This window comes from Myodes glareolus, chromosome 18 (genome assembly GCF_982192425.1).
Source record: "Myodes glareolus chromosome 18, mMyoGla1.1, whole genome shotgun sequence".
In the NCBI taxonomy this organism is placed as follows: Eukaryota; Metazoa; Chordata; class Mammalia; order Rodentia; family Cricetidae; genus Myodes; species Myodes glareolus.
Window position 1 is genome coordinate 36,796,214 of NC_142043.1, and position 23,335 is coordinate 36,819,548.

Here is a 23,335-nt window from a genome sequence, read left to right on the forward strand (position 1 = left end):
TCTGTGAGCTGTGCTGCTACTGACTGAGAACACACAGCTCCTGTTTTCAATCTTTCTCTGTATATACCTAGAGGTAGAATTTGGGGTCTTATGAAAGTTTTTGTAAGTGTTTTGAGAAGCACAAGCTGTTTCCCGTGGTGGCAGAAACCCTACATTCCTATCAGAAATGTATAAAGGCTCCAATCTCTCAACATCCTTGCCAGCACTTTCTATTTTTAATTGTTTTTTTTGTAGTCATCTCTGTATGGGAAGAAAGGCATCTCATTGTGCTTTTTATTTGTATTTGCCTAAAAACTAAAGATGTTAAGCATTTTTCCACACAGTTGATGACTATTTTCATTTTTGAAGAAATACCTATTCAAGTAATTCATCATTTTATGTAGTATTTCCCTTTTTGTTATTGAGATGAAAGAGGTCCTCACACAGTTGATTCTATACCCTTACTAGATATATGGTCTGACAATATTTCCCCCATTTTCTAATCTTTTTCCTATTACTGATAGTGTCCTCTGATGCACATAACTTTTACATTTTTATATCTATTTGATTTTTCTCTTGTTGTTCATACTTTGGTGGGTTGCATTTTAGAATCTATCCCTGAAACCAAGGTTATAGAGAAATAACCTTGTGTTTTCTGCTATGAAATTTATGAGTTTAGTTCCCAGATTTAGTCACTGATACGTTACATTAATGTCTCTGAACCCAACTCATTTGCCTCTGAATGTGTCCTACTTCTAATGCCTTTGCAGACGAGGGCTGCCAGCCCCATCTTGACTGGACACACTCTACTGAGCAACTGTGATCTCATTGAGATGGACACAAAGGTGATTATGCAGAAGCATTAACTTGCAATGGCATAAATCCAGTATTACTCTGTCTCTTAGATTTAGTTACTAGTCAGGTAAATAGATTGAGTCTGCTTTTATTTGTATTAAAATGAAAAGCGAACTTCAGTCTTGAGAATTTAAATTTTCTTTCTTTGTAAGAATTGTTTTTTTAACATGAAATATAAGAATGAACTAAGATGGTAAGAGTGTAAATAAAACGTGTACCAGTACATACAATCTAAAACTCCTATATAATTCTGATATGTGGATTAAAAACCTAGTGAAATGGAATTAACTACTAATATATGACTTGATGTATTTCTACACCACTTTGCTCTAGGAATGCAGTTGCTATCAGGCACGGGGAGACACTTAATAGGACCAGTGATATTTAAACCTAAGTAATAATGTCCATTTTAGAAAGGAACCCCTCCGAAATAGGATAAAATGAGCCAGGCTGTTGGGTAGGAGCTGTGTGGTCTGAGTTATACAGAAGCCCAGGGAACCTTTCTTAGGTAATAATGAGCTATCTGCCTTCAGAAGAGCAACGAGTTTAGTGCTTACTCTGGAGCTCAGCTTTTGGAAAATCAGAGTGTGAAGATGAAATAAATACACCACTCTTGAAGTGACGGGCTGAAACCTAATCTGCAAAGCGACGTTGGCCTACTTTGGGTACATTCTGTAATACAAAAAATAAACGTCCACAATTAAAGACTCCAGATGGGTTGGTGTGCTCTTCTTCTCCAGTTAATTTGGAGTTTATATATGGACACAGTTTGTTTTAGCTTTAATTTGTAGAAAACATTCTGAGCCTCAGTCAGTTAGCTTCTCCGTGCTGTGCGTAGGCTGTGGCTCTAGGCGGAGGAGACTCGCCATCAATGGACAAGGATGGTCTGACATAAATTTCGGCACTCAGCTTGTTCTTCTAAAAACAGACAGGGAGGCCTTTTCTGATGCTCTGCCCACACTACCAGGAGTAGGACGCTCATTTGCTGATATATCCTGCAACTTGTATAACAGCTATGAGCTTCCCCTCTTTTGAAGTAGAGAGTCAGGATGAGCTCGCAGCTCACAGGAAGCAGCATTCCTACAGCCCAGAAGATCAAATTTTAGCTGAAAAACCCCTCTAATTAATGAATTATTATTTCGTTTTGCATGGGGGAGAGAAGGAGGAGCAGAATATACTTGAAATAATTGGTTGCAAAAACATCACTGCAGAAGACCGTATAGCAAAGATATGAATGAACTCAGACTTTGTTCCCACTGCACTGATGTCTTCTGAGTAGTACACTGACTACCAGATATTAGCAAAGAAAACACTAACTCACTCATTAAATCCTAATATATCTAGGTTGTTATTCTCTGGGTAGAAAAGAAATCTCGTGTGTGTGTGTGTGTGTGTGTGTGTGTGTGTGTGTGTGTGTTGACAAATTCTAGGATCTGTTCTCACCTTCTGTCTTGTTTGAGGTAGTGTTTCTCTTCTTTGTACTTCTGCACTACATACGCCAGGCTAGCCAGCCCACAAGCTTCTGCCTCATCCTGTGAGTGCTGGGGTTAGAGGCTTGCTATTGCTCTGGCTTTTTACATGGGGGTCTAGAGATCTAAACTCAGGTCATCAGACTTGCACAGCAGGCACTTTTACCCAGAGCGATCTCCCCGGCCCTGACCATCATTCTTAACTACAGCTGGCCCAGTGAGTCAATAGTCTGTTCATGGAGGCATTCATTTCTTTAAGAAAACACAGATGCTGTCTGAACCCTGATAAACTATCTGCCACCCTTCCCCATCCAGTTAGCTGTGAAATCCTAGAGGCCTCCACAGTGTGGAATTGTTCCTTCTTCAGGAAGCCAGTGCCAGGCTGGGTCAAAGTAGGAGGAGATAACTGCTTTCTTCAAAGGGTCCAGAAGCTGGAGTCCTTTCCATTTTTATGATCACGCCAACTATCCAGACACCAACATGCTTGTAGATCCTACCTCAAGGCTGTCTCCGCCCTGGTGATTCACCTTCTGTTAGTGCACTCCTGGAGAGGGCCAGTCCTTTTCACCACCTCCCTGACCTTTCTGTTAGGCTAAAGACTATGCCCGTGAGTCCTGTGAGTCAAGAGTGAAGGATGCATATGAATGACCAACTCTGGCTAAAAGTGATGTCACGAGGCTGTCTGAGTGCTTCAACCTGTGTGTTCTGCCAAAGGTCCCTCTTGGGACCTACGTCTCACTGGTTTCTGTAATTCAAGAGTGTCTTGCTCTCTGAGACCTTCCTGACTCTGAGTGAGACTTAGTTGCTTCTTTGTTTGATTTTCAAGTATGAAATTTTAAAAAGAAAATTTTATTGAGGTATAAAAGCACACATGTAAAAAAGACATTTGATAAGGTCAAAACAGTCTTCCTTTGATGACTATTTTAATACAAACATGACTCTGTAATAATTGACAAAGAAACTTCATGGAGCCAGAAAAAAAAAACCCAACAAACTGCTGTCATCTCCTATCAGGACATCCTCAGGTTTCTGTGCCATTTCTAGCTTGTCAGGGTCACACTTCAAACATGCTATTTTGGTGGTCAAGCGCACAGTGGGGAGAATCAGCCCTTCTGCCTTTAAAGAATGACTTAGTTTGGAGTTCCAATGGCATCTTAGGAATCCTGAAACCCCTTACATGTGGTATTTAACTCATACAAAATTGTGATTTTGCTCAAGATAGAAATTACTAGGTGCACTGGTGTTCATGAGAGCCCTGTAGTGAAGTATGGTAATGAATAACATGTTTCATAAAATGCACCATGTCATTTAAATCAAATGAGGACACATCAGCTCATGTACCACTGTGATGGTCAATGCTAATTATCAACTTGATTGGATTGAGGAGTACCTAAGAGATTAGTAAAACACATTGCTGGCTATGTCTTCGAGGGATTTCCAGGGTTATTTAGACCACGGGGCTCTGACTTGTAGACAAACGACATGGTGGAATTATTAGGAAGTGGTGATGGGTGGGAGGTAGGGTCTAGGTGGACAAATAAGGTAACTGAGCATGTCCCCTGAACTATGTCTTTCCTCTTCTCCCTGCTGTATATAGGGACTGCTCTGCTCAACAGGCCCTTCCCTCCAGGATGAACTGAATCGTCCGAAACTGGGAGCCTACATGAGCCCTCTTTCCCTTCACTTGTGTCTGGATCTCTGGCCACAGATTGAGAAAGGAACTAATCTGACTACCATGAAAGGAAACCTTGGTAATTAGTATAAGATGCCATCGACTGTAAAATAAAAACCAATTCTGGGCCTCTTGAAATGAGCTGTAGATCAATGAAAGAAGAGGCTTTTCAACTATCGTTTTGGAGGACGGTAGTACTCATACAGGTATGCTAAGATCATTTCTTTTTTTATTTTTTAAACTTTTTTATTATTTTTAATTATTTTTTAAAATGAAGTATATGTGTGTGTGTGTGTGGATTTGTGTGTGTGAGAGCAGGAGGGATCAGACGCCCCAGAGCTGTGAGTGTCTGACATGCCAAACCCTATTTCTGTAAGAGCAGCAAGTTCTCATCACTGTTGGACCCTTTCTCCAGCCCTTGGTGTTGCTTTGCTGAACTTTTTGAAGATGACTCCACTCACATTTCTCATTGTTTGTTGATCAGTTCATCACTAGAATTACCCAAAGCTACAAATGGAAAAAATTAATATTTTTGTATGACTCCTGAAGTTAATTAACAAAAGAAATGTGACTGTACAATTCTGGAAGGTTTTTTGTTCACTCAGCAGTCACTTTAATTTTCTCAAAATAAATTTATGTATGTATGTATGTACGTACGTACGTATCTATCTATCTGTCTGTCTGTCTGTCTGTCTGTCTATCTATCCATCCATCCAGAGGATAACTTCTATGAATCAGTTCTCTTCTTCTACGATGCGAGTTATGGGGATAGAACTCAGGTACTTGTGAATATTTTGTTTGTGCTTTAACAAATAAAGCTTGCCTAAAGATCAGAGTGTGGAGCTAGCCACTAGCTAGCCATAGAGGCCACGTAGCAGTGGCACACACCTTTAATCCCAGCACGTGAGAGGCAGAAACAGAGGGATCTCTGTGAGTTCAAGGCCACCCTGGGCTACACGAGATTGATCCAGTCTAAAAGAGGATCAGAGCTAAGCGGTGGTGGCTCACACCTTTAATCCCAGTACTTGGCAGTAACATGCCTTTAATCTCAGCACTAGGGAGGTGGAGACAGGAAGGGATATGGCCGGGCAGAGAGAGGAATATAAGGCAGGAGCTCACGGCATTCAGTCTGAGTGCATGCAGAGACAGGATATTGCCCCTTATGGTCTGATGATTCAGTAGAGGAAAAAAAAAACAAAAAACTTTAGTGGCTGGATGTTCTGCTTCTCTGATCTTTCACCCCTAATATCTGACTCTGGGACTTTACTATTAAGACCAATTAAAATGTGTGCTACATCTGGTACCCAACGTGGTCCTCAGCTACAGGTCCTGAGGCTTGGCAGCAAGGGCCAATGCCTGCTGAGGCATCTTTGCTGGCCCCAAGCAGTCTGTTCCCTTTCGTTCTGCGCCAATAAGGCTCACGTTGACAAAATATAATTTATAGTTAATTTAAATGTTTCTTTTTGAGGTAACGTGAATTGTGAAGCTTTAGTGCAAATATTCATTTGGCAATTGAGGCACGCCAGAAACCTGGAGGAGATGTGTGATAAGCCATCCAACGGCAGGCACTTCCCTTCACACTCCCTGGCTCTCATTCTCTTTTTTGGTGAATTAAGAGGAAGGCAGTCAATTCTCATTTCTATAATGATGCTAGAATTCTGTGCAAGGCTTTGAAAACCACTCAGCAAGAATAGTTCCAGATGAGGGCTGATCCGCCAGATTCATCACTCCTAGCCACGTGAAAGCTCCCAAGATGCCCCTGGGTTGGGATGTGTATTCCTACCCAGACTGAAAAGCATATTTCACTTTCCAGCTCTTTATTTGCATTTCAAGTTATGAGATTGCTGCAAAATGAAGGGGAAAGGGGCAGAGAGAATTCATTTTCTTCTCTCTTGGCTGAAATACCTGGTAATGAATGGCAGCCAATTTACAGGAGTCATGGATTGTTTTCTTTACCAAATCCAATTACTTTTGAGACTTGAAGAACGAGGCAGAAATGCCGGGCGGTGTTTGTCTAGGGAACTGTGACTCCAAATCAAATCCCGAGAGGACAGAAACGAAAGCCAAGTTCATTATCAACTGACTTTGCTTTAGTATATATCTTTTAATACTTAGACAAAATGAAGAAATTCTCAGAAGTGTTTAGCTAATTAAATTAGTGACACTGGAAACTCAGGATGTGCAGTGCAGTAAAATGGACTTTTCCTTTTGTGAGAGCAAATGACACCCTTAATCATAATAAGGTCTTGGCTCCATTATTCATTAGTCGTTTTGAAGATTTTTTGCCCCTCAAATACCATAGACAGTTCTAGCTCGATAATCCAAACATTAGTAGTCTAATCAGTTAGTGGCACTGTCCAGTTGTCAGCACATTAATCAAGCGATAAGGGTACAGAGAGAAGCACTCTAGGATTGGCCGCCAGCAGAGCCAGTGGGGAAGCACCTGCCTCCGTGTTCGAGGCTGTGGACTCTACCCTAGCACCACACACAGCAGTAGTGCGCTCTATCGTAAACGCTAAAACTTTCTTTGTAATAGGCAGAGTCCTGGCAGCCTCAAAGATGGTGAAGCTGCTAATTCCATGGCCCAGCGAATATGCCACCTCACATGGGAAAAAGGCAGTTATTGATGCAATTTGGCTAATGATTCTAAAGTAGGGAATTATTCAGGTAGGCCAAATATCATTTCAAGATTCCTGCTAAGACAAAGGAGGATGTTGGAGGAAGTCAGAGAAGCCAAGACAAGCAGAAGTCAGTGATGTGGGAAGCCCTCTGTATGCTGTGAATATGTGTTGCTTTTATTGGTGGATGAATAAAGCTGCTTTGGCCTATGGCAGGACAGAATACAGCTAAGTGGGAAAGCTAAACTGAGTACAGGAAGAAAGAAGGCAGAGTCATGGGAGACACCAGCAGCGACTGAATGAGTAAGATGTCAGAGCAGTACTGGTAAAGCCACCGGGCACGTGGTGATACACAGATTATTAGAAATGGGTTAATTTATATGTAGAGCTAGCCAGGGAGAAGCCTGAGCCACCAGCCAAATGACTATAATTAATATTAAGTCTCGGAATGATTATTTCATTTTTTATTCATATTTTCCTGCGGGGACTGGTGAGCAGGAGCAAAACCAGTCTCTTGGGACTGGATGGGACAAAGAAAAGACTTTCAGCTTCAGGTCAGAGTAAACGGAGCCTTTAGCAAGGAAGCTTCCAGAAGCAGGCAAAGGAGGAAATGAAACTGTCCTTGGAGACTACCTAAAGAGCAGAGCCCTGCCCAGGGCCTGATGACCTCAAGCTTGGCCCTCCAGAGCAGTGAGACAATAAATGTGTGCTGTCCTCAGACACTAAGTGTGGCGGGGTTACTGTAGAAGCAGGCGACAGCTCTATTTTATCCTACAAGACGATGATCAGTATTCTCAGGGAAGCTGTGTGAGAGGAGGCGTTAGTAAGATCACCCACACTCCTGGACCATAGATCATTTACATGCTCTCTCTCAGGGACTCAAAATAAACAAACAGCCTAGGGGTGAGTCCCATCCAACCCCCACAGGGGTCCTAACTAGGGGAGTTTCCACTCATATTTGAAATTCTCTGCCTTTTTAATAAATAAGAGTTTGTTTCTCAGTAAAAACAAATTAGTTAATGTCTAGCTATTTGCTTTCAAATGTGAATTTTTCACAGGTGTATCATCATATGTTAGATCGCTGGAACACACTCACTTTGTTAACATAAATACACTTTTTGATGTGTGTTTCCATGCTTACTGTAGGCCCTAGAAACTGGCATTCTACCCTCAGGTACTCTAAGTTTGACTATATTAGATTCTACACAGAAGTAGAATCATAAGCAGTAATACAGCATTTTCCTTTCAGTTTTGGCTTTCATTTAGCACACACACACACACATTTATATACACATATGTAAATACATAATAGACCTTATATAAATGCACCATACATCTAATATATATGACATACACATATACATGTCATATATGTGATATGTGTGAATGATCTGTAGCATAATATACCAGAAATAAAACTGTAGTTAATATTATACTGATTGTATCATACACTTAAAATTTGAAAAGAAGGCAGATCATTTGTATGTGTGTATGTGCCTGCACACATACATGCACATGTGTGTCAAAGTGTGCCTTTGGAGGTCAAAAGACAAGTTTCAAGAGACAATTCTCTATTTCCACCATGTGGATTCCAGGGATTGATCTTAGGAAAACAGGTCTGGCCGGCAAGTACCTTTAACCTGTTGAATAATTTTACTGGCCCCTTTACTGTATTTTAATTTGTTAACTATAATTCATAATGCCATCAAAATGACATTTTTGCATCAGCAGTTTAAAGTCTCAGTGTCACCTCAGGAGTTCAGTTCCTAAAGTATTTACATGGAACTAAACAGAACACACTTGGGGATAGAAACAAGAGAAAAATATGCTTTAGGGTGTGCCCTGCTCCCTTCTATCACCACAGTGTCATAGATGGGGTATTTAAGAAAGCCCAGCACTCAGGAGACAGAGGCAGGTGGATCTCTGTCACATCGAGGCCAGTCTGGTCTACAGAGTGAGATCCAGGACAGACAGGGCTACACAGGGAAACATGGTCTTGGAAACAAACAAACAAACAAATAGTTAAAAAGCAAAGCTTGTCTGACTGCATTCTGGGTAGCCATGGATTCAGGTCAGATTATGTGCAGACTATGACACTTTTTTCTTTCTGCCTTCTCTCCCTCCCCACCCCCATCCTTGTCTCTTTTTTTGAGACAGAGTCTTACTATGTTGTCAGAGCTAGACTTTGAAGTCCTGGGGTCAGTCCTGGGGTGTGTATGAGAGAGAGAGAGAGAGAGAGAGAGAGAGAGAGAGAGAGAGAGAGAGAGACAGAGAGCGCATGTGGGTATATCTGAATAGTGAGACCTAAAGTAAATTCAAATGTTCACACATAGGACATTTCAAATTCCAGGGAGAAAAATGGGCTTATGTGTTAACAGTGCTATGGTAATTTACTAACTGCTACAAAGATGAAAGTTATTGTCTCCCAACTTCCACCATCTACATTTTTTAAAATTAAAAAAAAATGTTAGAATTAGAAATAGAGACCATTGTTAGAATGTTGGAAAAGGGAGGGTTTTCTTCCCTCTGACAGAAAAATTAAACACTTTTCTAGATAAAAGGCTCATAAATAAAGTTACAAAATGATTCCATTATATGCACTAGACAAATGAACAAGATAAGAGAAGTAACTACAAATCATTTTTATGAAGTGGCAATGGATGTGAATGGGCAATCCACAGAGGAAGAATAGCCATTGCCGAAGCTAGAAGTAATTGGGGAAATGCAAATTAAAACAATGAGATATCAACTTTTCATTCATCATACAGGCACAATGATAAAACCTTGGATAGTATTAATCATTGGCTAGGATACATAAAAAGACTTCCTGAAACACAGCCAAGTGTAAATGTGGTTTCCAGGGGTTCGATATCATAATTTCTGTCCTTACTGGGGGCAGGCAATGGCAGGCACACAAGGGGACATTCACAAAGAGTACCTGTGATACTGGTGTTTGCAGTAATAGATCATAAACAACAGGCCTCCCTCTATGAATGGAGTAGGCAAATCTATACTACCCAATATTTTGATACTGTCCACAGTCATTCAGAAGGTCTTCCCAGTACACTTGGTTAAGGGAAATATAATCAGCTCTTAGGAGGCTCATTGGGAGACTGCTTGCCTAGCAGGTGCGAGGCCCTGGGTTTGACTATTTGCAAGAAAGAGAGGGAAGGAGAAAAGGAAGGAGAAAGGGAGGGAAGGAGGGAGGAAGAGGTAAAGAGAGAGCAGTCAAAGTCTAATTCTTAGAACAGAATTTATTTTTTTGGTAATGGAAATGAACAATTATTTCAATAATTCACTCTAGAAGGCTGTGATACTTTTATAGAGAACATACTGGCTGTGGGATGTCACCGAGTTTCCTACTTTCCTTCCTTTCTAACTGTATAATTTGATCTTTGATAAAGAGTACTTAGCTATTTAGAAAAGTCATGGGAAGCATACTAGACTCAGGTATACTTTAAGTGTGTCTTGTGGCTGAGTTCCTTTAGAAGACATAGGCATCCCTTTTAAATCTTAGGAAATTGGATAAGGATAGGCACAATTAAATACTACATGCCTCTAATTCTAAGGCATTCATTTTAAGATTAACCATTAAAAACAGTTTTCTGGTGTAAGGGAGTGGGTTGTGGACACAGGATCTCATTGACTGTGTGAATGGTTGCAAGATGCTTTCCAGTCTCACAAACACACACTTAGATTAGATCAGTCCAACCTGGGGGTCAAAGGACCTTTTTATAGGTCACCCAAGACCATCAGGAAACACAGATATCACACTGTGATTCATAACAGTAGCAACATTACAGTTATGAAGTAGCAATGAAAATAATTTTATGGTTGGGGGGGTCACCACAACATGAGAACTGTATTAAAGGGTCGCAGCATCAGGAAGGCTGAACCACTGACTTAGGTAAAACAACCATTTTCAGAATATGGAAACTGAGGTCACAAGCTTGTTCACTGACCCACCTCAGTGAACATATACATCCTTACAAACTACAGAAGGCCAGAATCACAGGCCTCTGACAAGAACGTCTCAGGGGAAGAGACGCCGAATGTCCACACAGCCACGGGGTTTCTCTCTCGTGTTACAAGTGCTCACCTTATTTGGGAACGGAAACTTGCTAGGTTCCACCTTGCCCGGAGCTTGAATAGCAGAGAGTGGAGGAAGCCAGGTCATCTCCTAGAGGTGGGGGAGAAACAAACACCATTTTCAGAGGACTCGACAGCAGACGCATGTAGAGTACTATGTGGGCATGCTTCGGAGGGCACGGAAGTGACAGGAATAAATAAAGGCCAAGAGGGAATGTTTATAACAGAGACTTGAAACTCATTTCTATGAAGTGTATCCGAGAATGGCCAGTTCTTGACTCCAAGGTTCTCCCTAAATACCTTAAAAAGAGAAGACCATCCCATCTTCATGCCGTTCAAAAAGAGGTTCAAATTATTACACAGAATTCACAGCATGTTTCTGAAGGCATGCTTAAGACAGTAGAAATCTTAGTGCTCCTTATTGGATGAATTGTCTAAACTATCAGAGATAAAGAAGAAATTCCCAACAAGTTCCATAAATCATTGCACTTCATAGGAAATGAGGGGGAGGGAATGAAACAAGCCACATACATGGAGTAAAGAGAGAAGCAATGCCAACTTTACAAGCCAGTATTAAGAACACAACTTGAGCTCAGTGTGCCGTCATCCGTCACAGGCTCTCTCACACTGCTCCTTGAGCTATGGGAGAGGGAGGGGGTCGCATTGTTCACGCTTAGCATTTTCCTTCAGCTGCCATCAATAACTTATTAAGGGATTAAATTGACTTCTGATGACGAAGGGAATCAGTATAGTTTGAAAACAGGTTCTGAACCCTGCATTTTAATTGGCCTTCACTTTCAAAACTAAGCAGGCCTGAGCCAAAGTTGATGTTTTAAAAGGAAAAGTAAGACATCCGCTTTGTGGAAGGGAGGTTGTGTTCTCACCAACCTTTGGTAGGTAAGGTGTTGAGAAAGGATCCTTCAGGGTTTGGGAAATCGAAGGATAGTCTGTGGCTTCTTCCCCCAGGAACCCTTTTCTGCAGAACCTCAGATGGGGCAGATTTCACACAAGATCCAAGGGAGGGTGAGTACTCTAAACCACCCATTAAGGACTTAATGGACCTCCGCCATCTCCCACCTTGACACATATGACACATGCTGGAGGGTTTAGCGACAGGCTTTCCACTGGTCCCTCTCCAGTCTGCACACACCAAGAGGGCCCACGTCCTTATCTCCTCACACCTCTCCTCTGAGGAAGTAGGACTGCTGAATTTGTATTGAGAGTGGCATCCTTGCTCCCCAAGTAAGAAAGCTATCAAGACACACATGGGTTTTCTTTACTCCCCCTAACATGTTCTTTTTACCACTTGGCTCTTCTACAGTACAATCTCTCCTTTTTTCTTCACAAATTTTCTCATTTTCCTTTTTCATTTAAATTACTGTCTAAAATAAAATGGTGTCAAATCTTTTACAGAGCAAGCTAGTCATCAATTACAAATACGTGACCCATTTTTTTCCTCCATTATGAATTGTCTGAAGTGTCCTAAGGCCACTCCAGCTTTCTTTGCAATCAGTTTTTTATTCACAGTGTAATCTTGAGGGGTCAAAATAGATAAATAAAATATAAACTAATCACTCATGATAAACACCAGGCTTGCATGTACACCCCCAACACGTTCAACTTCCCTCCAGTTATTGTATGCTCTTGACACATCAGCATGTTATATATGTTATGCAAGTTTTGTGTTTATTACAAAAAGCCCAAAGATGAAGTATTTGTGTCCTTCTAGCTATTCAGAAGTAAGTGACATAAGAGGTTAATGGACTATGAGTGACTGAGCTTTGTTGAGAACATGTCCTACAAATCACTTCTCACAAGTGGCACTTTCAGAAAGGAATTTATTATACAGTTCATACTAAACAACGCTAGCAAACAAGCTTTAAGAAAGCACTGAGCTGTGATCCTAAGGGCAGGGCTGGTGTCCTCCTGGATCTGTATCCTGATCCCTGACTCATTCCCTGTAGAACACTGACCCGTGGGCAGGCACAGGGCTCAGACCACTAAGTTACAGCATTAGTGTATCAGCCCCGACTGTATTTATAACCACCATCTCTTCTCTTGTCCCAGTTGGGGTGGCAATCTTTCCCTTTCTTCATTCCCTCTCCCCCCACCCTATCTGTCCACCCACACATTTCCATTCATCCTGCCTCTGACCTCACAAACAACAGTCACAGGAGACACATGTCCCTTCCTCTTGGCTTGCTGTCCTTGTCTGCACTGTAATTCTCCTGAGGTTTACACCCTCAGCTCGTTCACTAGAGAAGCTCCGTCATTCCCTCTACCCCATTCCTTTATAACAGCGCAGAGGCTCCTTCCTGAGCCGCTTTCCCCGTCTACCTTTACAAGATCCCACTGTAGCTTCTGAGAACCATCTTGTAGCGGTCCCCAAGCAATTCACACCCCCTTCTCGATATGATCTGAGTCTGTATCTATCATACTGATCCATATCGCTGACTTTAACTCTGAAAAATCAGCCCTTTTTTTAAAAAAAAAAAAAGAGTGAGATTTTTGGTTCTCTCCAGTCTTCCCTGAGCAGATTCAGAGTAAGACAATTTCTCCTGTCTAAAATTCAGTACAGCCTATTTTTTTTTCCTTTAAATTCAATACCTAGCACTAACCAGCTAACAGACAGCTTAGCTGACTTCTCTAAGAACCCAAGAGAACCTCTTAGGTTCGCTACAACCTTTATATGAAATCTCCACCCCAATTTCTCTGATCTGAGTGGATGTTAAGGAAAAGGCACTGAGTGATAACACACACCCAAGACAGACTTTCCAGGTCCAAGACTTCAAGCTAGCTAGGACAGCCTTCACCCTGGCTCTAGTCTGTTGCCCCTTTCATGTTCCCTGGACACTGCTCCTGTGCTCTGTGATTCTTGAGCCTGTTTGGTTCTCACTTCCTAACAACCAACTCTTCTCTATTGGGTCTTTGACAACAACCAGAGGCTACTGGATGTCAGTGCTCTTTAGGATAGATCTACAGGTCCTCATGAACTCAAGCCAGATGGCTTCCTCACCTATAATCCCTACCTGTTTGTCTACCTTGTCCTCTCTCTTCCTGAGGTCTAGATCCTGCCATCTTCCTTTCACTTTAACCTAATCTTCCTCCTGGCTTCTTAAGACTGGTGAATAATCTTGATCTCTCCTCCAGCCATTTGTAAATCTATATTTTGTGTCAATAGCCACTTTCCTTGCTGTTTTTAAAAGTATCATTTGATCATATTTTGCTGCAAATCATACACACAAGTATATATACACAAGAATCTACTTAATATTGAACGTGTGTAGCTTAAGAATAATGAAATGGATCCTGATGAATTCACAACCCACCTTCCTATTTCCAAGACCTAACATCCACCTTTCAAAAGAACCAGCTCTGAGAAAGTTCCTTCCAATGGTCAAATTCATTGGATTCTCCTGAATGTACATTTCTTCATGAAGCTTTGCCCTAATTATCTCAGCTCCCATGACCTCATCACCTCTATTTTCTAGATTCTTTCCTCTCCATTCATTTCTGCTGACCATTCTCCCTGACTATTCCCTAAATGCTTTGAGTTCAGCCTACTTTCTATTTCCTGGCAAATTCTGGATATGACTGAGGCTTTAGAAATCATTGATGTATATGTTGCCCAAGTATGCAGCCAGACAGTCAACTGCCCATTGTAGGTGTCTACTGAGTCCCTTACCATGCGTGTTCTACAGCCAACTCAAACTCACCATATTTATCACTGATGGCCTCGTCCACACAAACTTTTCATCTGCATTTTAGATCCTGGTTGAATGGACCGACCTCTCTTACCTATTCCAGTCAGAATTCTTGTAATCATTATGGAATCTTTCTCTTTTATCACTCCAACTGTCTAACCAGTAAAACATTATCTTACATTAATCAAACACTTGAAATAGAAATGTTTTACATGACTTGCTTAGCATAACCATCTAATAACCCCCAAAGGCAGGACTGATTACTTCTCTAGTTTTAGAGGAGGAAACCAACCGCTCAAGTTCACCCACTTTCTCTCAGTGTACTTAAGGTTCTACCCAAGGCCCAAGAACCCCTGAGTTCTGTGCATGCTGCTGGTCTCACCCAGCCTCTTCCTATCCTTAGAGCCACCTCTTGCCCTCATGGTTCCCCAACTTTCATTGACGCCTTCAGATGCCAACCTCACCTGGGAGGAGCAACAGCCCTCCTTCCAGCAAAGGCTGCATCATTTGTTTGATGGTCCCAAGAGTTAATACCAAGCCTATGTGTTGTGTATTTTGAATTTGTGAATGCATGCCAAACTGAAGTATATATGTTCAGGGTCTCTGCCTTTCCTCCCTTTACGTTTATGAGCTACCATGATATGTAGCTATTTTTGTCGTTATTTTATTCCACTTAATAACTTCCCATTTTACTCTCTCTTTCTGTCACCAGTCCTTCTTCCATATAGATGGTAAGTGACTTGTCCTGTGTGCCAAGGAACCTCACTGCTCCAAAACCTTCACAATCCACCATCACACACATACCGGGATCACAATGAGAATGACAACTACAAATGACGATGGGACCTAACAGTTTCATGATAGTTCCATGCAAGCTGCCTTATTCATGCTCACCCATCTAATGTAATTATGATTTCACACTGGAGGTGAGGAAGGCAGCTTCAAGAGTATCTATTCAATTGGTTCGTAAATGTCACAGCTGCAGTGTGGCCCTGGGTCTCCTGACTTGCACTCCAGAATTCTAGTTTCATTCCAGTGCACTTGCCTTCAGAGCTCTCAGCCTCCTACGAGAGAGCTACATAGAGGGACCTGTGCCGGTCTCATTCCACTTACTACTCTGTAATACACACAGAAAGCGAATCTCTCTTTGCTCATGAAGTGCCTGCTTTGGATGTGTGCCTACCCCAACACGCTGCTGCAATTCTCGCCGTCCACTACAGTTACCCTCCACTGCAATACTCACCGCCCACTACAGTTGCCCTCCACTGCGATACTCACCGCCCACAACAGTTACCCTCCACTGTAATACTCACCGCCCACTACAGTTACCCTCCACTGCGATACTCACCGCCCACTACAGTTACCATCCACTGCGGATACTCACGGCTCACTACAGTTAGTTACCCTCCACTGCGGATACTCCTCTTATTCCAGTAACACACAAGAGTTCCTTTCTCGGGCCCTTCCAAAGCATTCTCCTTTTCTCCCTTCAATTCTCAGGATTTGTTGTTTCATGTTGTATATTTTTTATACGTACACACCTCAATATGCCTAGATAGATACTCCTCTTCCATGTTGAATAAATCATACTCAGGAAACACTCATACCTTCTTTCAAGATCATCCAGTCTTAACAGAATCAACAAATGGGAATCCTAATAACTGCTCACAAGAGTGCTTAGAAACACTTTATAAACACAAGCCCTTAAAGGACTGTAAGTTTCTCTGAGGCAAAGGAGCTACTTATGTTAGTGTGGGCTAGAGCATTTTACATAGTAGGTGCTCCATAGAAGCTGAGCTGAGCTGAACATTAACATGTCAATGCTAACTTACTTGCTAATATTGATTTAAGTACTGCCAAGCATTTCAACAGGATTTATCTATCTAACAAATCTTATCAAGCACATAAATGAGTAGCATGGGCAAGAGATGCAATGGACACCAAAGTTTATAATCATTTCCCAAAATATGAACTTTTATGACTATTCAAGTAAGTTTCTAATGTAATACAAACATAAAATGTTTTGTATGTATACTGTGCAATGACTTTATGAGATACACTGTGTTTCACTGAAATTACTTACAAGGGATGTGTAGGAAAATCAGGGCAAACAGACATCTCTTTCTCGTCACTTACTAGCTGAGCAAGTCACAGCTCAGTACGCCATGGTAATTTCAAGTTTTGAAGTTTACTATCAACTGCATCTCTGCTTGTGATATCTTAGGAGCAAAGGGAAAGGGAACATCATTTCATGTGTCAGGCACAAAGATTAAATGAGATAATGGACAAGATAACACGGCATAGAGCCCTGTATCTAAGCATTCATCAAGGATATCATGGGCTACTATCACACTGTTTCTGAATTCTTGCCTCTAAAATGAGAAATACAATTTATTCCTAAGCTTCAGTTATTGGGGGCCTAAGACATAAGAACAGATGTCAAAGTATCTGTTTAAAAAATATCGAAATAAGGTATCATTCACATGTAATCTAGAGTTTAGTTAGTAAGTATTCATACAAGTTGTATGTTTTCGAACTGAAGTTATTTAAAAATTATGACTCCTAAGGGTGATTTGCACTTTATTTTTGGAAAAAGGTCCATAGGTTTTCTGAAAAGAACATATCTGTGACAAAATAAAAGAAATTGATAAAGTAATAAGACCTGATAGAAATGAAATTTGTAACTTATTTGTGGCGCTGATTTAAAGTGTGAGCAAAGATCCCTCCATCACACGATATTATCACTGCTATTGGTTATTCTACATGACCCTATTGCCAAGGACACCGTATACTTACATCAGGAAATCAAGCTGGTGCTCAAGTAGAAGCATCACCATCACTGACTAGTATCCATGGTGCTAGAAGTACTACACGAACTACCAGAGGAGAAAAGTCATTATCCATCTCATACAGCTCAACCTCTGTAGCCTGTAACAGCAACCTGTCAGCAAGTATATCCTCTGGTGCAACAGTGGCACAGGCGTTATGAGATAACCTTTAAGGCCTGCTTCACAAACTGCAACCCATAGCTGACACTGTAAATGAGGCCAAGAACCTGAGACTAGACAGGCCATGGACTTTAGGGGAACGGCTATTACTCTGCTAGATGAACAAAGGAATAAAATGACTTCTAATGACACATTGCGATAACCAGAAATCATTGCACTGTTGAACTCTAATCAGAGATACTTCTTACAGGAAAGGGCACTTAGCATGGAAATGCATAACTGGACAATGTGCAGAGAGTGTGACAGACTTGGGAGCCCTCAGCCCTAAATGAGGTGTCCTTATCAAACCCCTCCCCTCAAAGCTCAGAGATCTACGTGGAAGTGGAGGCGGAGATGTTGTAAGAACCGGAGGTGGTGTACAACTCCATGGGAACAGTGTTTTCCAGGCACAACAGGACTAATGCGTATGTGAACTCAGAGACTTGATAGCCTACAAGATCAGTATAAGTTCAAATAAGACAATATCCCAACATGGAGAAAAGGAGACGGCACAAAGTTCCACCCCTAACAAGAAGCTACTTGTAATTTATAGCTGCAGGGGGTGGTGGTGGTGGAGGAGAAGCAGTTTTCTTCACTGAAGTGAACACTCCAGGCCATGCCTCATGCTCAGGAGGAGCTGACCAACACAAAGTGGACTCCATGGATTGTTTTTGCATGTGCTCTATTTTGTTTGCTTTCAAGGGAGAGAAAGAACGTGAAGCATGGTGTATGGGTGTGTGGGAGAAAGATCTGGGAGGAGTTTGGGGGAGAAAAAAAGAATATGATAAATACATATTCTATGAAAGTATATTTCAGGTCAAGAAATAAAATAACAAATAATAATGAGAAAAGGGTAAGATTTCTCATTCTTGCTCAGTTTCTCCTCAGCTTGCTTCATATTATCTTCCTTATAGAGAAGAATACAGTGTTGCGTCAAGGACAGGGATTCTCCGCCCTGCACCCAGTGTCTCAGCTGCACCCACTCCTGACACTGAATCTGTCCTTCAGTACTCTGTACTATTTACAGCCAAGTCCCCCTAACCCACAGGTGATAAATTCCAGGACCCCACAGGGGAAGCCTAGACCCGGATCACAAAGGACCCTATATAAACCATGTCTTGTCTTGTGCATGCAAACCTGCCATCAAACCCTTTTATGGCAGAGCCATTGCAATTGTAAATTCATAGGAGCTGAATGGACCTGCACAACCCAAGACCATTCATGGATAGGCAAAGGGCTCATGGGATCCTTTCTCTCCCTGCCAAAACTGGTGGCTATTGATGGCTATTGGGATGAGAGAGTCGCTATCTTCAGATATATATTCCCCCTGGTGACCCTGGTAGGCTCCCCTGGTTAAAACGAACTTGTCACAAAACAAACACACAAACAAAAACATTAACATGAAAAAGGGAACGTAAGGTAGAGGGATAGCAGGGGTAGGAGGGAAAGGTCTGTGGGCAAGGGGTGGCAAGGGTGGGTGACTAGCCACAGCTTTGTTCTTGGAAACATTCTTTTCTAAATAGGACCGTGGATTAACTCTGTCACTTGGGAGTAAAAAGGTTAAATGCTGAAGCTGCTATTTATGTGTGGTCCTGGTAGTTATAGCTCAGAGCAGAATTTCATCTTCAGTTTCCACACCAGAATAACCACCCAGATTTTCAGCTACTTCACAGGTATCATTCATGCGACGACACTCCAGCGTCACATGAGTACCACCACCAACAGAAGACGGTAATTTTCATGACCCTGCCAATTTCTCCTGTACAGGCAGCATACAAGAGCACTGGCCTCGGGGGAAGGGGGCAGCATTTCTCCAAGTCTTGGACTTGGAGGGACTGGTGCCAGTCTGGAAATAAGAGGAGAAAAATAAATGCTCTTTATCTGGTAGATCTGAAGAGTTTATCTTAACCGTCAACCCACATAGGGCGCCCGAGGAAGAGGCCAGCGTTGGCCTTCACATAGACACCTCAGGTCCAGGCAGGAAGGGTAGCTGGCTTTTCTCAAGGCGACGGAGCCACAGCCAAGAACAGAAATTCAAAGATATCTTAATCTACTACTTTATGGATGAAGGGCCTAGAGCTTGGCAAGCAAGAAACAGTGCGATGCCAGGGTGTGAGAACTCAGTGCAAGCTGTCTACAGTGAAGTTGGTTGGGCAGCAAGGGGTAAAAATGGACAGTCCAGTGGAATCGGTCTGAGAAACAGCATTCAACTCCAATTTCAAAGACTAACAAAAATAATAAAAATCACCATTTTTTAAAATGGAAATACTACTCACAGAAAGCTTCTGGACAAAAAGCAGTACATGCTGGGAGAAAAATGTACATTCTAAAAATATTTACTTTAAAAAATTCTACAGTGAGGGTTGCTAAAATGCCAGGGACCACAACTGCAACTGATTTATACGTGGCTACGAACAAATGACTGATAATTTAAAGACAGAATTAGCAAAACCATAGTGAATTTTTATTTCTTGAAACTTAAAATGCAGGAACAGGGTCAGTGTGAGTCAAAGTTAACCATGAAGGAGATCCTTGGGTATTAAAGAGAAATAAATCATTCTGAGACCCCATAGATATCAAGAGCTGTCAAAAATTGTCCTCATAGAGCAGAAGGAGGAAGAAAATGAAAAAGTAAATCAGGACTGCGAGGGATGCGATCACCCACTGATACAAGGGGACTGATCTAATGAGAGTTCACCAAGGCCAGTTGGACTGGGTCTGAACGAGGATGTGATCCAACCAGATCCTCTGAATGTGGCCTGATTCTCTGAATGTGGCTGGCCCGGAGTCTTTCTGAAAAGCCATTGACAATGGCACTGGGACTTGTTTCCTCTGCATATACTGGATTTTGGGGATCCAGTCTGTTTGGATACTCACCTTCCTGGACCTGGAGGGAGGGGGGAGGAACTTGAACTTCCCACAGGGCAGGAAACCCTGACTACTCTTAGGGATGGAGAGGGAGGGTGTTGGGAGGAGGGGCGGAAATGGAAACTTTTATAATTTAATAAAATTACTTTCTCATAAAAAAATTATCCTCATATAACATACCATAGTAGCTGCATCAGGCCCATGCACATCTTCTCAGACACCTGTAAATCATCTACAGGCGACTTTCAGTACCAACACAATGTCAATACTCTGTGAAAAGCTGTTGGCATAGACCGCCAAAGGAGAAGAGTTTCTACCTGCTCACCAGAGACGCAGTCCTTTCTGTGAATATTTCTGATCAGTGAATGATTGGATTCAAGAATGGAGAGCCCAGTGATGCTGAGGGCCCATGACCTATCTTTTGGTATCACGCAGAAAGAGCAAGCCATGTGGAGGGATAAAGGCAAAATACAGAAGGCCTGCAGGCAGAAACACTGAGGGTCCCTCAGAGCGGCACAGCACGCCTGCCTGCTTCCTTGCTTGGAAGAATCCCATTCAAAAAGCTGAGGACAAAAAGCACGCAGCCTGTATTTTACTTGTACTGTCTAAAGTGCTGCTCGATGACAGAACACAGATCCCACACTGAAGAAGAATCCACTTTTCATCTCTTGGACTGGAGCTGTCCCTAGAAACGCAGACTTCTCCACCAAAAAGAAAGTCAAGACAGGACTCTGATTGCTGTTTTCATGTCAGAGGCCTAATTTTGGACCTCTGGGGGAGATCCCGTGTTGTAGGTGCGGTTGTGTCGTTGTGGGGTGAGAGCACAGCAGAAGCCCGTTTTACTCTCTAGTACCCCAATGTTAAAGGAGTCCTTATTAGATGCACTCAGGACCTTTTGCAGCAATTAAAAAAATACATTTTAAACTTTATTTTTAAGTGCACCTGGCTTTCTATGTCACTTTACTACTTGTGTTTAATAAACACTAGAATTCTCATTCCTCAGCCTATGGGTTGTTTTTATAACTCTTGGTGGATTAAAATGTTAAAGTATGAGAACTTAAATTGGGTCCTCAGAATTTAAAGCAGATGGCTTTGCCATGCAGGGCCCAGCTGCCGGGCTGGACGACTCCTGTCCAAACCAGGGGACAGTGACTCCATCCCACACACCCGTTAGTCTCCTATTTGTGCTCCCGATGAGATACGGTAATTGGACCAATTCGAAATCAAAAAATTCTTTTTAAATCTAAAGAAGATGTCTTTGAGGAACATTGGGGAGTGTTTCCCAAATTCTGTCTGGACTTGGTTCTTCTCTGTGCCATTTCTGAGCATCACATTAGCTCTAGGTGGGCAAATTGAGGGGAAAGGTCATGGTATTTATTAATTGTACTGCTATCATCTTATTTTTGACTCACATAATACCTTTGCAGAATAGCACAAACACCCAGAAATTAGCCTCCTGGTAGACACACAGATTATAATTAATCTTTGAACTATGGTTTGCAACAGTCATACTGCTCTTTCATACAGAGCTAAAGGAAAAGACAGCATTCATTACTCTGAGCAGACAGGAAGATTATGGGGGCAAAAGGGGAAGAGGGTGGTAAACACATTTTTGGCCATGTTTCCACGTAATCTATTCCCAAACCCGGGAAAATGCATTTGACAAACTCCCATGTAGTCAATCACAGAAGGGTGGAATGGGAACAGGGCTGGTGTATGGGGAACCTCATGTTATACCAGCCCTGTCACAGACCAGCGTGGATAGATTTTTCCCAACTATTACTGCTGTCATCTACAAGATAATATTAACCATAGCTAAAGGATTAATAAAAACAGTGGTAAGTATACAAAGCATCTGGAATGTCTGTCACACTGTATGTACTCAGTCAATAAGATTTATTAGTATAATACCAACTTTATAATTACTGTTGGCAGCTTTTGGCTTGGGCTCTGTGAAGAGAAAGGATAAATAAAGGAGGCATTTATGAGTTTGTTTTTAAATCTATTTTACTCAGTTAATTATTTAATATTTAACTGGTAAATTATTCATAGTCAAATAAAAGGCATAATAAAAGTATGCTTATTAAACAATAATTTGCTTTCCCACTCCCTTGCCGCTGAAGGGAGGGAGAGTGAGTCTTTGTGTCTGGGGTGTTCCTCCAAAGAGATACGTAAGACCCACCGGGGTCCACCATCTTCTAAGCGCTGCTGGTGTGTGGTGTTTAGGAGCTGAAAGCATCACCTTTAGGCCTAAGGAAAACCCCCAGCACAGCACAGAGTGGCTATGAGAAGGCACAGCAGTCGGGGCAGGCTGTGAGCACAGAGGTGCAGGCTTGTGCACTGCAGTGACAGGGCAGGTGACAAGACAGAGCAGGATGGGCAAGACTGGCCACAAATAAACCTGAGCCACCGGTACCAGGAGAAAAGCCCCAGGAATGGTGGACTTCTTACTCAAAGCATAAAGGTGAGGCCAGTCAGGCCCACGGCACAGGTCCATCACCTCTCAAATGTTTCCCAGCTGTGTCGCCTTTGACTATTATGGCTTCTGCCTACAGGAGACTCCATTACTTGCAGAGGATGCATTTCAGGACTCCCAGGAATGCTTGAAATCTTACATATAACTCCGTCTATTCCTATGTATACATCTACAAACTTAACAGCTCCTCCCCCTCTTAGCTATGCTTGGGGGGCATTATTAACTAATCACTTGAACACCAGCCCCAAGATAGAATGATGGTGGATTGTGATAACCAACAGGGCCACTAAGTAATCAACAGGCCAGGAGTGTACACAGGATGAACACATTGGACAAAAGGAAGATTCATCCTAGGTGGCATGGAGCAGGGCAGGGAGAGATTTTATTACATGTGCCAGTTTGGGGCACAACTCAAATGGTTTATCTAGTTCCTTCTGGATCTTCGTGAACCTTGGTGAAGCTGCCAAAGACAAAACTGCAGATGCGGGGCTTACTGTGCTAACGTTATCCAAATACTAGGTGGAGAGGCGACTTTATCACTGAGTAGCAGAGGTGGGCCAGGTCAGCAGGAATGTCTGTCAGTCTCCAGGATGAATGTTAAAGACAGAGTGGCTTTAT

At 42.1% G+C, this 23,335-nt stretch overlaps 1 protein-coding gene across 5 annotated transcripts in view; it reads right to left on the reverse strand.

Annotated features, from left to right (window-relative positions):
- Positions 1-23,335, reverse strand: part of Aff3 (ALF transcription elongation factor 3) — a 511,084-nt gene that overhangs the window by 154,318 nt on the left and 333,431 nt on the right. For all 5 annotated transcript variants that reach the window (XM_087898095.1, XM_087898094.1, XM_087898092.1 and 2 more), the window contains one exon: positions 10,693-10,773. In XM_087898095.1, the coding sequence (XP_087754221.1) occupies positions 10,693-10,773 (81 nt within the window). The remainder of the gene's footprint in view (positions 1-10,692; positions 10,774-23,335) is intronic.